The sequence below is a fragment of the Boleophthalmus pectinirostris genome, unplaced genomic scaffold, assembly GCF_026225935.1.
Source record: "Boleophthalmus pectinirostris isolate CB_2022bp ecotype Guang Dong unplaced genomic scaffold, ASM2622593v1 HiC_scaffold_3, whole genome shotgun sequence".
In the NCBI taxonomy this organism is placed as follows: Eukaryota; Metazoa; Chordata; class Actinopteri; order Gobiiformes; family Gobiidae; genus Boleophthalmus; species Boleophthalmus pectinirostris.
In genome coordinates, this window is record NW_026571299.1 from 26,700,665 (window position 1) to 26,717,542 (window position 16,878).

The window sequence follows — 16,878 nt, forward strand, 5'->3', positions numbered from 1 at the left end:
CGAAAACAAGTATTGAAACTCTTGAGCTGGTATCGATTCTACAAAAAAAAGTCACACCTTTCCTGAATAGCTTTAGAATGAGCTTGAGCTGTATCAGAACATAAGAGCACATAGATATACACCCATGGACCACTGTGGAACCTACCTGGACCACTGAGGGATTAGACAGATATAAGACCACATGGAAATATAAAAGAAAGTACTATATTTACTATTTAATGTTGAAAATTACATCCTATTGTCTATCATTGTGGTATCCGAATACGCCTTGAGGCAACTAATATTAAACAACAAAACCTGAAAATTATGAACATTCTGTCCCTGAAAATGCACAAAATACTTTCTCAAGCTAAAATAAAACATAACAGCATGAGCCTGTTGTTTTGACACGTTTGAAAGTTTGCACATAGAGCAGAGCTGGGACCTGCTCATCTCGTCCAGTGGGATCCAGCTGCTGTCAGAAACTGTCACTCATCACAACAGTAAAAGTTCAGTTCAAAACAACACAACTTCAGCTTTACATCCCAGTCCTAACCACAACTTTACATTATGTACTGTATATACATAGTACTTTCTTTCATTATAAAGCCATTCAGGAAAGGTTCATTTTGTCTCATGAATGTGGCTTTTTAGAATCAATACCTGCTCTAAACAGTATTTAGTCACAATACTAGTTTTAGTATTTATTGGTACCTGATTTTTCGATACTTTTGACAACACTGCTCATTATTGGATTACTCAAAGTTGTATTTTGAGTCACCCTGTATCCCATCTTCCACTTCTCTATTCTCGGTTGCGATAATTACACACGTTTTGTTTCTGGATAATGGGTGTAAGGTTAAAAAAAATGTCACACAGCCACTTTTAAACAGTAAAACCAATATGAAAATCCTTCGGCAACAATGAAGAGGTGGGGTCTCTCACTTCTGCAATTTTGACCAGGAAGTCGATCGGGCCCGTTTCTATTCTTAAACTGTTTTAGATCCATTTCGCACCACATTTACAATAAACAAAAAGTAAAACTGTGATAGACGAATGTTATAATTTATTACCAAACTGGCCCCAAAATTCATAACACATCTTCATTAAGAAGTTTTCCGAATTTAAAACCATTTGCTCTTTGAAATCGAAATTTTGTTTGCGACATTTCAACACTTCCAGCAAATTCCAGACAGCGTTATGCAAACTCTGAAGTCAGCTCCGGGTCGTCGGATATCTGAAGAATGCTGGAACATTTTAAGCGCTTCATAAATCAATAAACACATCAGGTAATTACAGGTGGGTTTGGTTGCACTATTGCCTGAGGTGCAGATGAATTGTTGGAAATTGGAAAACATCTAGTTGATAAGATTTGCAATTCCGTTTAGATTTCATGTTATATTCATGTGCAAGAGCTTTGGCGTTGGAGAGAAAAGTGATATGTTTACAACTGGAATCCCATGTATTTCAGAACATGTTTGTGGAGCCCTAAACTACAGGGTGAGCCGGTCTTATATAACAGGCAAAGGAGACAGGATATTTTAAAGTATGGAGAGGACATTGCGTTTGGGATTTTGCAATAGCACCGTTGTTCAAATTCCGGCCGCGCCATACGTGAAAACTGCAGTATTTGTTTTGTGTTGGTAACAAATTTGAGATGTGGATTAAGTTAATTAAAATTGCATTGTGTAAGGTTTTTGCCGGAAGGTCTGTCCAATGCTTGTTATTGCTTCGTCTGGAATGTTTGACAGTAAATAAAGATTAAACCTTTCTATGTTCATGGAGACCAAACCAAGTTACAAGTCAAATCTTTGGAGAGGCGATCCCGCTCAGTCAGAATGTCTGTTTTTCTAGGTATTTTGAGCTATAAAACCAACTGTAACTGAATAAATGTAAGTTAGAGCTGTTTAATGTCATACTGTGGAACATTACAGGCAGAGCAATGACATATCCATAGAAACAAACAAGTGATGTACCTAAGGCTGTGCAATTAATCGAATTTTGATTGCGATTTCGATTTGTGTGTCAAACAGTCTCCAATGCCCTATAATCAAGTTGAAACAAAGTTAAGTTAAAGTTTATTTTGGGATATTATTTGTATAAATAAGTATATTTATTAATTTTTTTTAAAATATAGAAATTGTAGAACAGCTAAATATATAGTTTATTTTGGATACATTTATGTTCAAAGTTGTTCTACACATCGCAAAACTGCTCTACAGTTTTGGTACAGGTTCATATTTGTAGCCTATATTTATTTTTAATTTGAAAGTTTTGGGTAAATTATCAATAAGTGTTTTTTTTTTTTTTTTTTTGAGATAGAGAGAGAGAAATGCTGAATAAATGCATCGTGTAAAAAAATAATCATTTGAATAATCAATTTTTTCCATCATCGAGCAGCCCTAGATGGACCCCCCCCCAATCATAAAGTTACACAGTGAACCTTTAAAATAAAAAGTTAATTAAAAGAGAAATGAACTTGTCTTCACTTACTCGTCAAACAAGTCAAAATAAAATAAAGAGAATTACACCAACACCATACAAACCAAAGGTAGGACTCAAACTGCTCTTTTACATTTTACAGTCAGATGGAAAACTAATAATAATAATAATACAGATATTTTCGGCTTAATTCAAATGGCGATGTCCATTCTTTTGCTATTAATCACGTAGGAGAACTCACACCAGTGACAGTAGCCATAAATTTGGCGTTGACAGGTCGTGAAAACCGAAACGCAGATGGAAGTAACCTTTATAAAACAGTACTGACACTCCTACTACTGCTACTGCGATTGCTACTACAATAACTGCAACTAGCCATTATTTTAGAAGCCCTACTACTCGGCACAATATTTGTTTTTCAAATTAAGACAACAGTACAATCTGCTACTCAACTTAAGTGATGCAACAATCCTCCTCAGACAGTGATTGATTTCTGTACTCCCCTGAGAGGATCTGAAAAGAAGATGGCGTCCAACATAAACAACAGTAGCTAATGCGAGTGGACAAGAATGTAGTTCACTGCGTGTTTTATTGCACTGCCCCGAGCATATCAATACCAGTTAACCGTCTGTCCCACGTAGTACCAGAGTGGACCAGAGTGGACCAAAGTGGAGGAGGGGAGCTGATGCGTACCGTCATGTGCCCTATTCAATGTACAGGCCAATTTATAGCAGGCAATAAGTCCTAATCTAATATAAAGAGCTGGATGCTGCAGATTTTGGTACAATAGTGTTGTGTTGTGTTCGGAATACACAGGCATCAATACCAGCATGTGTAAGAGCATATTTGGTAATGTAGGTGACTTATTTTATGTATTATTGGATACTTTTCAAAGCCAAGACTCAGATAACTAGCTTGGTTTCATCCAGGTTTAAGGTTTAAGTCCAGTTTTTGTCCAGCTTTGGTCCAGGTTTAAGTCCAGCTTTCGTCCAGATTTTGTCCACGTTTTGTCGAGCTTTAGTCGAGCTTTAGTCCAAGTTTAGTCCAAGTTTAGTACATGTTTAGTACAAGTTTAGTACAAGTTTAGTCCAAGTTTAGTCCAGGTTTTCATCCAGCTTTAGTCAAGCTTTCGTCCAGCTTTAGTCCAGGTTTAGTCCAGCTTTCGTCTGGGTTTAAGTCCAGGTTTCTTCCAGCTTTCGTCCAGCTTCAGTCCAAATTTTCATTCAGCTTCAGTCCAAATTTTCGTCCAGCTTTTATTCCAGGTTTTCGTCCAGGTTTAGTCCATGAATCATTTCTAGAGAGCTACCAAAGGACTAAACCAGAGAATAAACCGGAAGTAAACCAGGACTACACAAAGGACTGAATAAAGAACTAAATGAAGTATTCAACACAAGCTAAACCAGGACTAACCCAGAACTATTAGTGATTCATGATCTTCTTTCCTGGCTGATTCAGAACACATCCGTTTTTTTTTTTTTAGTCCTAGTTGGTAATATTTCCTGTTTTGATACTAAAGCCTCTTGGAATACAGAAAAAAAACTATGAGGTGACATAAAATACACATTAAATTATGTTAAAACAATAAGAACATGTATCCATATAGTTGGACAGATTTCTTAAGGCCACTGAATATTCGAGGATTCAAGGATTTAACGTGAGAAAAGAAGCTCCACGACTCTAGATTCCATGTTATTAAAACTGCCCATGAACGCACCACATGGTCACAGAGAGCTGAAACAGGAAATGACCCACTCAGAGGAAGTGGCTACTCACAGTGTGTTTGGGCATGGGGGGCAGAGCGGAGGGGCTGCTGGGGTCCTGCTCCTCCTTCAGGATGTGCTCAGGCCTCATGTACGAGTCATAGAGACCATCACCGTGACGTGCTGTGAGACAAAGAGAAGACAGAGAGGGGGTTTAATGATCTGAGAACTACGAACATCTGTGAGTAAGACGATAACTATGAGGACTGAAAGAGCAACATATGACGAACACCAGGAGCTTTAAAGGAGTCTATAGCTCATTTTTTGCACTTCTAGTTTAGGGGGAAAGAAACACAGATCCATAAATGGGTTCTTGACGTTTGTCTTTTCAAATCTGTAATTTTTTAATGTCACACTGCAGGACAGAATCTAGATTACAACATTAAACTGCTTATATCTTTTTTATAGTTAAAGTGTCCATAAAGGTGTAATATAATTAAATCATGTACACCCGCCTGCCTTTATGTAAACACTTTTTTGATCGTATCTGAGACTAATTTTGTAAAGAAAAGCGTTTCAGTCGAATGTTTTTTGTTGGAAACATCAAAAAAATTAACGCAACTTCATTCTGAAACTATATATAATTTATAGAACAGATATTTGTGCCCAGTTGAGTTGAGTTTTAGATGAAGAAAAATAATTCAGAAAGTGATTTAAAGTGAAAACGGGCGTCATGTCAAGTACCAAAACACATTAAAAAGCAGCCATTTGTGAGGGAAAAACAAACAAAAAGACTAAAAGGCATTTTGAACAAAACCATAATGAAGCAAATGACGCAATTTTATCCAATTAGGGACACTGTTGGATAAGAGCCACATGGAAACAACTGACTATCCCAGATACAACTATGACAACAAGGCGACTTTAATTGCTCACTGTTATCTCTCACCTACATTTTTTCATAACTTAAGCAAACAAAATCAGTATCCTCACATTATAAACAAATAAAGCAGTTACCTAGCCACCTGTCTCTATTCATGGCCTTGAGATAAAAATTCCTTCTAGATTGGACGGACTTTGTGAGGACCCAGAGACAACACTCCCCCGTTGAAAAGATAGAATATTTTTATGATTTGAATTGCTTAACTGCTATGATCACTAAAGCTGGTTGCCATAGCTTGAAACCCATGAATAGATAGATGTTTAATGCCGCACTATGGAACATTCCAGGAAAAGGAGACAAGCAGGTACCCTCCACAAGACAAGTTACAAAGTGTACCTTTATCAAATCAAAACTGTGCATCAAATCTTTTCTATCTAATGAGTATTCATGGGTTTCAGCTTCCTGTTATATGGAGCCATTTAAGGACTGTTGACCATTTAAGATATAATATTTTGTTATGAATTGTGAAACTGAACTATGTAACTTTTTGGTTAGGGGTCTGTCGACTGTTTCTATGGACATTAGGGTTGTGCAAAAATATCGAAATATTGATATATCATATAGTTTAGTGTGATGATACAGTATCGATATCGGGGACTGCTGTATCAATATATCGCCAAGAGTATTTTTTGGTAAATTTTACTAAATTATTTTGTTACTTATTGGCAACTTCTTAGTGATACCCAGCTCTAATGAACATGTCATTCCTTTTCCTGGAATGTTCCACAGTATACCATTAAACAGCTCTACTTTACGTTTATTTACTATTTAATTCCAGGTTGGCAAAAAATGCCTAAAAAAACAGACGTTCTGACTGTGAGCGGGTATGCCTCTCCACAGATCTGACCTGTAAATTGATCTGGTTTGGTCTCAATGAAGATAGAAAGGTTTAACACCATACTGTGAAACATTTCAGATAAAGCAATAACATCTCCACAGAGAAAAAGAATTGACAGACCCTTCACCAGAAAAGTTCCACGATGACCCTTTAATGGCTACGGCGATGGTCCTAAGTTTTGATCATCCTGAAAACTATGACCAGTGTAACGTGCGAAGCTCAGATGGGGCAGAGGGCAGTGGAGGTCTAAAAGTGGCACGGAGGCATTACTGGCCTTAATGTGAGGAGCAGATGTCGCCGTGACGACAGCGTCCGGCGACCTGCCCCCGATCTGCAGGTGTGTGCATGGATCCTGAGCCTGGGCCATTCCATGCCGACATGTAGGGCTATTAGGGCAGGGAATCATTCAGAAGTTGCCGATACGATACATACCTTGATACATAGGCCACGATACGATACATATCTCGATACAGTGCACTTTTGATTCGATATGATGCAGTTCACTAAAAAATAAAGGCTAAATCATGGCTGTGATACTAAAAAGTCTTTGTTAAACCACTTCTTGTACAAAGTTCATATGAGAAACACCCACTTTATCATTAAAACAGTGAAAATGTCAAATGTGTCACATAAACGAGTTTCCTTATATATATTATATTTCAATATTGTTGCACACCCCTAAGGGGCCCTTAGTAAGGGCTATAGAGGATAAGAGGAAAACATTGGATTAATTTTTTGTCACTTGGATCAATCTTGATTTCTATTCAATTAGAGTTTTTTCTTTCTTAAAAAACAATTACATTAGACATAACAGAATCTTAAAGCATTTAGGTTGCTGAGAGAAAATGTTAATATACAACCACATAAAAATGCAAAGGTAAGCTAACTGAAACTAAACTACCATTAAAAGGTGCATTGTGTAACTTTTCTGGGTCCGTCAAATGCTTTTCTCCATGAAGATGTTATTGCTTTGCTTGAAATATTTCACAGTATGGTATTAAACCTTTCTATCTTCATGGAGAACAAACCAAACCAAGTTACAGATCAGATCTGAGGAGATGCGAATCCACTCACAGTCAGAATGCATGTTTTTCTAGGTATTTTTGAGCTATAAACCCACCTGTAATTGAATAAATTAGAGATGCGCGGATGGCGGTTACAGCCGCGGACTCCGCGGCTAAACCGCGGGTCGGGCGGATGACGTGACGAAAAATAATATTTTAATTAAATTCGGGCAGGTGGCGGTTTCACTACTCAAATAAAAAACTCTGATCTCGGAGCAAATGGGAGGGGACCGAGCGGATGGCGGGCGGGTGTGGTTTTGAAAACTGGATAAAAACTGTGGTTGCAAATAGATAGCGGGCGGATGATGAGTTTTGCGATGCGGTTGCGGATGAAAAAGTAGCCCATCCGCGCATCTCTAGAATAAATGTAAGGTAGAGCCAAAAGTTACACAGTGAACCATTAAACTATTATGTAATTGTTGTGTTTTGCTATATTGTGACCTGTACAATCACGGTCATTGATTAACCAAATAACCTCGAATCCCTTATCGTTTTCAGGTCTATCTGGATCGCTCTCTTTGTAAAAGCTTTTACTTGAAATATAGACCTACTTATCGCTTCAAGTGAAGGAGTTATTTTGTTTGAGATATGGGAAACCTTATCTAAAACAAAGAATTCGTGGGTTCCATGGTAGGCCGATACAAACTGAAAAGAACATTTGAACTACACTGTAATACCCTCTCGATACTTTACTATAATGACACAAGCCTATTTAGTTCACACTCCTACTTTTAGACTTTTTAAAGATTATAATTATATTTAAATTTACCATCTTGTAGTTTATCATATGAGGTGACCGTGACATCTTGGTTTTGTCATATTTTAAACACCACATTGTCGTACTGCTGTTACTAACTGTTAGTAACGTCGCTGAGGTCTGGTGGGGTGGGCAGCATGATGCGTTCGGGTTCTGTGGGACGAAGCGTTTCTTGGATGACAAACTCCCGAGCACCGGCTGTTCATCTGCAGCTCAAGTGAAGTGAGAAGACTGCAGACATGTGCCCTCTGCGCTATGTTACTATGGCTGCAAATGGACTCCACTAGAGGGCTGGCTTTTTTCAGTTTATTTATTTATATTATTTGTCTTTCTACTCTTTATTTTCTTCAGTTTTCAGACTCATTTAAAAACTGATCAGGCACATAGAGGCAACGTCACTGCAAAGTATAAATACGGTGTGGATGTGATGTTCTGAGCAGTTCTAAGGTCTTGGTTTACGACACTAGTTTTTTTTTTTTTTTAACAAGTGCGCCTTCCATGTTTTGTTTTTTTTTACCTTGAGTTCAGTGACACAAATAATCTGAAGTCCTATGCGGAGAACTGAATATCCCTGAGTGGAAATGGTGTCTGTCGTCTCCTGTGTAAAAGCAGCCAACAATGTAATTACAAACATGGTGTGAAGTCCATGTGATTCTGGTATGAGTTTAGCGCTTCATATTGCAGTCTTGCACATTTTAAAACTCCAGAATGCATGTTTAAAATGTTTCAAAATGTCACTCTTAAACACTAAACTACCTCCATATATGATTTTGTGGTCCATTTTTATTTCAAACTGGTTCAGTCCTTTGCCCTGGCCGTGTTTGTGTTCCACTCAATGATTAGTTCAATTAGTTTAGTTCAAGAAGCCTTATGTTGTTTTTCTGGTGGAGGGTCTACCACCTGCTAGTCTGATTCATCGCCTGGTTTCACTTCGTAGAAACCGTCTGACCTCGCAGTGTTAGAATTCGTTCGCTCGACGGTAGGCGGGTACTTTTTATCATTTAACCAGTCGCTGCTATTTGGTCGTGTATGTAATGCGCTGCTAACAGGGCTAACTGATATATTAACAGGGTATCCCCAGGTTTGACGAGCTCCAATTTAAGACCTTTTAAAGACCTTTTTAAGACGACTTAAATGAAAATTAAGATCAACATCACACCCATTATGCGGGCGAAAAACTCCAGATCCAATTCTAATAATGATCAACTAACTACTAGCTACAACCTAAGAGTCACTGTCGATTAAAACCGACACTTTTTGTTTACTCACTGCCACCGGCGCCAGAAACCAAAGTATTGTTTGCATATACTCCAAATTAGACGTTCATGCACATTAAGTGATTTCCACATTGTTGTTTTTTTTTCCTCCCTCCGTTTAACACTGCAGCCTGGTTGAGTAAACAAAAAAATTGGCTAATGAAATTTAAGACCTTTGTGAAAAAAATTAGACCTGGGCAACATAATTTAAGACTTTTAAAGGTCTTAATTTAGGAACATGAAATTTAAGACCTTTTTAAGACGTTTAAGATCCCGCGGCTACTATGATTAAGCTTTTCCCAAATCCTGTAGGAAGAAGGGCAATAACATCTTTCCCCTTAATGAAATTCACCAAACATTCTCTTTGTTCCAGCTTTAAATCCTCAATCTAGTCGCTGGAGAGAAATGAAATTGAGAGGAGGCACTAGGTGGCGCCAGCCTGGCTAACCACCTACTAGTTTCTATAAAGATGTCATAGCTGCGTACAGATTTTCCATGTATTTTTAACAATGTAATTGAATAAATACAAGATAAATTTGTTTGAATCCATATTACGGAACATTTCATGCATGGATACAAGCACTTGGTGGACTCCTCACCTCCTCCTCAGGTAAGCTGTGGAGCATCAGTGTGTCCACCTGTTCAGATTTACACTGCAGCTTTAATCATTTCATAGGTGGCAGTTGTTATGAGGTCTGGTATAATCGCGCATGTAGCATATTCTGATCCTGTTACATAAACATGGAAACAGTGCGCTGTACGGGACAGGCCCATGAGACGAGACAGTGCCCAGGTACGTCAGAGGAGCAGCTCAGGGACAGATTAAAGCTCTGCTGCTGCCTGGAGACAAACGCATTAGCCCAGAACAGAGGAGCGCAGACTGAAGGGCTGTAGGTCTGTTATGATAATTACTATATCAACTTATTGTTCAAAATACAGATACATTATAAAGTAGGGTTTTTTCCGTGACCAATGCCGTTACTGATATATGGAGCAAACAATGGCCAATAAACTGTGCCAATATGTAGGGTAGATTTTGATTCTTTACCACAAACATAATAGAACTGTGTAGCCAGATTTTGTGCAGCTATCTCTATATTAAAATAAACTTTGTGTCTTTTTTAGGCAGCAAATTGATCAAAACAAAATACCAGCCTGTCCTGAAGAGTTAAAGCCGAAAGTCCAAATATCTATGTACAGTATTTTTCGGACTCTAAGTTGCACTTTTTTTCATGGTTTGGGTGTTTCCTGCAACTTATACTCCAGTGTGATTTCTATATTAAACTATATAAAATACTATTTTCACACTGTGAGAGGGTGCTCTAGGCTAGTGTATCAATATCTGCTACTCCTATTACTTCTGTACCTCATGTCTCCTGCAAAAAGGGCCTCTGACCTACTACAAGTAGTGAAATATTCAGACGGTAAACGAAAGACGGTAATTGAGCAGCAGAAAGAAAGTTTGGAGTGACTGGCGGAAAGCGGGGATGGAGAACACAGCTTCACGGCAACCGGGAGGGTGCACCATGCAACTTTCTTGGAAGTCACCGGATGAAATTGACAAAGCCTGGACTTCAGTGACAGCCGAAACCATCCAGTCGGGATTCAGAAAGGCCGGAATAATTCTAACTGGAACTGATGCCGAGTCTGACAACAGCTACACAGAAGAGGAAGAGGCGCTCCATTTACCTCCAGAGGTCGAGGAGTTGCTCAGAAGTGACACAGAGGATGAAGAATTCAGTGGATTTAGTGATTTGGAGTGAGATGGAGAGTTTGTTAAACTTGTTCTGTTCTGTTGTTTATACTATATTTATCTAAAGAACTGTTCATATGTGACGTTAACAGTCTGTTGTTCTCTGTTCTATTGTTATTACTAGAACTTGCCTTTCAAGATGAAATGTCAATTCCTGGTCTCTGATTTCATAAAATACATTTCCCACAAAAAGTTCCACTTAGTGACTTATAGTGTGGTGTAACTTATAAGTGTTTTTTTCTTCTTCATTACTGTATTTTTCGGACTATAAGTCGCACCAGCCAAAAAATGTGTAATCAATATATGTGTCTATCTCTACTTTGAATACCCTCAATAATTATTGCGTGTACCTTTTCTTTGCACCAGTACAGCATTTTTCTTATTTGTGTAGTATTCGGCCAGTATGATAACAACTGAAGCCCACAGATAAATACAACTCAAAATGTAATAAAGCCAGATTGGTAAATACGGCTCAATAGAAGTCAAGATGTTTTTTTGGCTGATGTATGTAGGGCTGAGAATTTCGGTATTTGTTGTTACATTAAGTAGTTATAACTTGATTTAGTGCTAGTAGTACTGATCTGAAATACCAAAAAAAAGTGCTATGTTACATCTATTATTTGTCCTAAAACTAGGTATTGATTTTTTTTAACCAATTAAGCATTAGAATACAAACCACTGCATATTGGATTTTTACTTAATTTGACTCAAACGAAAGTCAAATGAGTCATCGTCGGCAGTCTGAGTCATCAAACCTCTACGGCCTGGGATGCAATTTGGAAATCATTGTTCACTGAGGATGGATTAGTTGCAATAAATCCAGGAAGTTGTCTCTGACCCATCAATACTTAAAGGTCCTATGTGACACAAAATGGTTTCTTGTGAGATTTAAGCCATGTTAGAATGATGTTACCTCCACAAAAACATACATGGAGTTGGGTTTTGTTTGAGTTGTAGTCAGTTTAGTATCTCCAAAGCTCAAAATGAAGAAATCTTGTTTGTGTGTTAATGTGTGAATGAAACAAAACACAACTCCAGGTATCTTCTTGACGAGGAAATAACATAATATAGATCAGAAAATATTGTAATATACGCCATTTTGAATTAAATTGGCAAGTCCAGGAGTTGATTTCTTCGGTAAATTTCATAGCAGTTACATGAAAAATTGCTTGTTTTTTTATATTCTAATCACTCCACCACTCTCATCTCATCATCTTTTGAGATTCGAGCACTTTCTATCCCAACATCTGACTTTGTTGTTTGTGCAAATTCACGCCGAAAAAAGAAATAAACACTTGTAGGCCCACTGTGACCACAAACATCCAGACAGCCGAGTCCATGTGACCCTGGAATCGCACTGTGAAATTCCCTCTCCACAAACACAGCTGAGCATGTGCGAGCTAATGTGCTAGGCTAGCGGCTATGGTCCCATAAAAGGGTCTGGTTTCAAAGTAAAGGTGTTACAAAGGGCAGAGTGTTGCAGTTCAGATGTAGTCCTGGTTTAACCCAAGCCGAGTCCTGGTTTGGTCCTGGTTAAGTCCTGGTTTAACCCAAGTCAAGTCCTGGTTTAGTCCTGGTTTAACCCAAGTCAAGTCCTGGTTTAGACCTGGGTTAACCCAAGTCAAGTCCTGGTTTAGTCCTGGTTTAACCCAAGTCGAGTCCTGGTTCAGTCCTGGGTTAACCCAAGTCGAGTCCTGGTTCAGTTCCTGGTTGGGACTTGACTTGGGTTAACCAAGTCGAGTCCTGGTTCAGTCCTGGCTTAACCGAAGTCGACTCCTGGTTTAGTCTTGGTTCAGTCCTGTTTAACCCAAGTTGAGTCCTGGTTTAGTCCAAGTCGAGTCCTGGTTTAATCTGGGTTCAGTCCTGCTTTGAGCCAAGCTGGGTCCTGGTTCAGTCCTTGTTTAGCCCTTGTTTAGACCCTGGTTCAGTCCAGATTCTGGAAAGAATTCTACTTTTGATTTACCTGCATTAAATAGTTAGTACTTCCAAGATTTGAATCTGTTATAATAATCTTAACAATACAAAACAGTCATATTTGAAAGTAAGTGCAATTCAAGATGACGAAATATGCATGCAACATATAAAGCTCCCAGGAGTCCCAATGCAGTCCCAACTGTAACAAAAAATCAAGTGTCAGTGACCAAATATGAAGCCAAAGATCTATTTTTGGGGTATTTCTTGGCCTACATCTGCAGAACCTGAAATCTGAAGTACAAGACTAAAGTAGCACAAGCTAAAACACCTGAAACTGAAAATTTTAAAATGTATAATAGTAATGTAGTAGCCTATAACTTGGAGAAAAAGTGACAAATTTTTGGATAATTATTTTTGACAACAAACAGGGAATTCCACTGTATTATACCACCGGCATAATAAAAACTCTAAACAGAATTTGAAGACACAACAACTGATAGCGGTGTCGTCTGAACTACTTCGAAACTGCATTTCAACAAAGTGGCAATATAGATAAGCTCGACTCCTGAATCACACGTGACTAATTGCTGACTGGAAATTCAAGCAAAATCTCCCAACATGGCACAAATTGCTAATGAAGCCATAAAAAAGTAGCTGACATGTGCAAAGCTAGATAAGAATGATAAGAATCTTACTGCCAAGGCGTAAAGGACAGCATTATAATCCCAAAGAGCGTGTCCCAAAACACAGAGTGAGCGGCGATGCGCGAGTCTCGTGATTGGTATGGCAACACAACGCACAAGAAAACATGTTTACGTCGCAGCTCACGTCTTCAAGTCTTGTAAGAAAAGATCTTTGGAAAATCTGCATCTGTCAACCCTCATGTCCGCGGGGCGACGTGAATTGACACCCAAGACGACTGGTCAAGAAAATAAATGGGCGATCAAAGCAATTTAAGGACGCACGATATTTCTGTAAACGCAGCGATGGTTGCCAGTTCCACGAAAGGTGGAAAGTAACAGATGTCAGACATACAGTTTTGACATGACATGGATTTAGGATGAACTTCAGGTTGGCAAAACTAGGACACGTTTAAGAACTTAACATACACTTTTGTACATGACCTGTGATCGTTTGTGCCATGCACTGCAAGCAAAACAAAGCTATCCAGGCTACTTCAAAGTTTTGAATTTGTCATTTATGAGTAAAATATGTGCAGATGAAGCAAATCAAATCATTTTTAGATCATTTTTGTGTATTTCATTGCAATTATACAAAGGAAAAAAAGTTTAATCACTTATTGTTGTTCTTTGCAAGATATAAAACAACATTTGGCAAAGCATCCCAATTTCAACTTAAAAACTTATTTTTAAGTTGAAATATAAAAACAGTGAAAGAACACTTTAAAACTCTTGCAAAACTGTGTCAATTCTTAACAACACCATGCAAAAAATTACAGAAAATTATACGTTTAAAATAGTTACCTGTTGCAATTGGACCCTCTGGTTTTCGGCTTATAATCATCATGATTGCAAGAAAATTGTGATGCCAGCATCCAACGTGGAGAAAAACTTCAAAATAACTAAAAAAAAACACTAAAGGTTTCGCCTACATTCACGCTAACAGCATTTAGGAACAAAACACAGTCCAGGTAGTTTCGCTTGAACGCAGCTCACGTTGTTTTTATCAGCTTTATTGTCGGATTTTATCATAAATTGTCCATGATTTCTGTAAAATAATGTTAAACAATGATTTCCTTATAGTTTCCAAGTGGTAGCGGCTAGTAAAAATGAGTTAGTGTTGATTGTTTTAGGTTAAACCCTGAGATATTTTGGGGGGTCGCTTCTCGCCTCCTCCTTGGTTAGCCGCTCCGGAGCTAGCTCAAGCAGCCACAAAAATCCTCCCGACAAGAGCCGCTCCCTTCGGTCAAAAAAACAGCCACAGTCCGCTGGGTAGTACCACTCGGCGCCCGGTTTCCCCTCGCCTTTCTCTGTCTGTACAAGCAGTAGGCTCGGAGCACCATTCCCGTACAGATCCCCCCGGGTAAATCTTTGAAAACAACAGCGACTCGAGCGCTTGGGCAAACCCGAAAATGTGTGCCCCCCTTCGGCGTGCGAGGAGGGGGAGATCGCGGTCCTCTCCGGGGCTAGCTTCGGTCAAGAGGGAAGCCCCATGGTTCGGATGGCGGGGGAAGCGGGGATGGCTGGTTGCTGTCGACGCGGAAAGGTTCACCTGAGCGGATAGAGGTGCAGATGGGCTCGGTGTAGGTTTAATCCTGGCTTGTGAGTGGCTGGACAGTGTCTTATTCGACGCCGCTGTGGAGTGTTGTTGCTGAGGGCGTCTTCGGTGATGTGGGAGTCCGGAGCGGGGCAGCGCGCAGGGGCGGTGCTGAGCGAGGGGAGCGCAGGGGAGAACCAGCGGAGGGGCGGTGCTTACGGGGAGAGCGTGCAGAGGGCAGACAAACGAGCGCCGCCTAGTGAGAGCACAGGGAAGTGATAGAAGTGTTCAATACAGTTTGTCCCAGTAACACAAATGTACAAGAACTACAAGTACCCACTTTGTGCCCAAGGAAGACAGTGTTCAGTTTGGTTTTAAAAAGTGGTTTATTGGTTTTCCATATTGAAAAAGTAGCCAAATTAAAACAGACATATACATAAACATGAAAAATCCAAAATATAGGCCTAAAACTTAAGACTTAGACTTAGACAAACTTTATTAATCCACATGGGACATTGTCTGGACACAGTAGCTCCCACATCACAATATAATATAATAACAAAGAGTAAAAAAATATAAATAATACTAATAAAAAACAATAAATTATAAAGATATATACAAGATACAGTTTGTTCCGTAACACAAATGTACAAGAACTACAAGTACCCACTTTGTGCCCAAGGAAAACAGTGTTCAGGTTGGTTTAAAAAGTGGTTTATTGATTTTCCATATTGAAAAAGTAGCCATATTAAATTAGGCATATACATAAACATGAAAAATCCAAAATATAAGCCTAAAACTTAAACTTAGACTTTGGATAGGGGTGTGCAAAAATATCAATATATAGTATCATTTAATGAAATGATACAGTATTAATATTGTAAATAACCTATAGTATAATTTGTCTTTGTTAAAACCTTTTGTGACATTTTTTTATTATTATTTTTATATTGCACTATTTTCTGTTGTTAACCATTAACTTACGCGTTTATGTTTAGCGCTTTTATTTTGAAGGGTTTATTTTCGTTTAATTACCTTGTCAACGAGAAGGGAAAAACATTATATGGAGTCTTTGTTTAGCTTCCCATCTGAAGAGGCACAAAGGTATGTTATTGATTTTAATTTTTTTTTTTTTAAATAACTTTGAGTCTCTAGTTTTTTATCATTGTTGATTGATGTTGTCAAGATGAATGTAAATAATAATTAAACTTGCATTGAATTTTGTGAATGCATATTTACACTCTATATTTTGTATTCCTTTTAGCTCTTACAGCAGATTGGAGGATTTATTGCCATTAAACTTTAAAATTGCCAGTTCATGTGTCAGTCTTCATTCAGAGGGGTACACAACAAATATCGTGGGTTGCTGTATCGATATATCGCCAAGAGTACTTTTTGGTACATTTTGCAAAATTATTTTGTTACAGCGCTACAGTTTTGTTGCTTGTTCAGAGGAAGGAAACTCATTTATGCGACACATTTGACATTTTCACAGTTTTTTTTTTTTTTTTCACAGTTGTTTTTTTCACTGTTTAAAATGTTTGTGTTTCATATGAACTTTGCACAAGAATTGGTTTAACAAAGAGTTTTAGTATCACAGCCATGATTTAGCCTTTATTTTTTATTGAACTGTACCGAATCAATTTGAAATATATTGTATCAAATCGAAACCTCACTGTATCAAGATATGTATCGTATCGTGGCCTGTGTATCGAGGTATGTATTGTATCGGCAACTTCTTAATGATACCCAGCCCTAGACTTAGACAAATTTTATTGATCTACAAGGGAAATTATTTGGACATAGTAGCTCAAAATGGTAATAAGAAATTATAAATAAGTAGCAAAAACGATAGCAAGAGACTGGTGTCAAATAAGGAATAATTGTATAAATGTAAATGTACAAGTCAAAATAAAATAGAAAAAAATAAATAATAATAAAAAAAAAAACTTTGAGGTAAAAAAAATAAATGAATAATAATAATAGACAAAACAAATATTTCAATCATGTATAGG

General features: G+C 38.1%; 2 protein-coding genes across 2 annotated transcripts in view; both read right to left on the minus strand.

Annotated features, from left to right (window-relative positions):
• dyrk3 (dual specificity tyrosine phosphorylation regulated kinase 3) overlaps positions 1-15,034 on the minus strand; it is a 30,771-nt gene extending 15,737 nt beyond the window's left edge. Inside the window, exons 1-2 of the mRNA XM_020936997.2 lie at positions 14,131-15,034; positions 4,195-4,304 (exon numbers count right to left, since the gene is read on the minus strand). Coding sequence (XP_020792656.1) covers positions 4,195-4,304; positions 14,131-14,173 — 153 coding nt within the window. The 5' untranslated portion in view covers positions 14,174-15,034. The remainder of the gene's footprint in view (positions 1-4,194; positions 4,305-14,130) is intronic.
• ikbke (inhibitor of nuclear factor kappa B kinase subunit epsilon) overlaps positions 1-16,878 on the minus strand; it is a 257,205-nt gene that overhangs the window by 95,292 nt on the left and 145,035 nt on the right. The window lies entirely within an intron of this gene.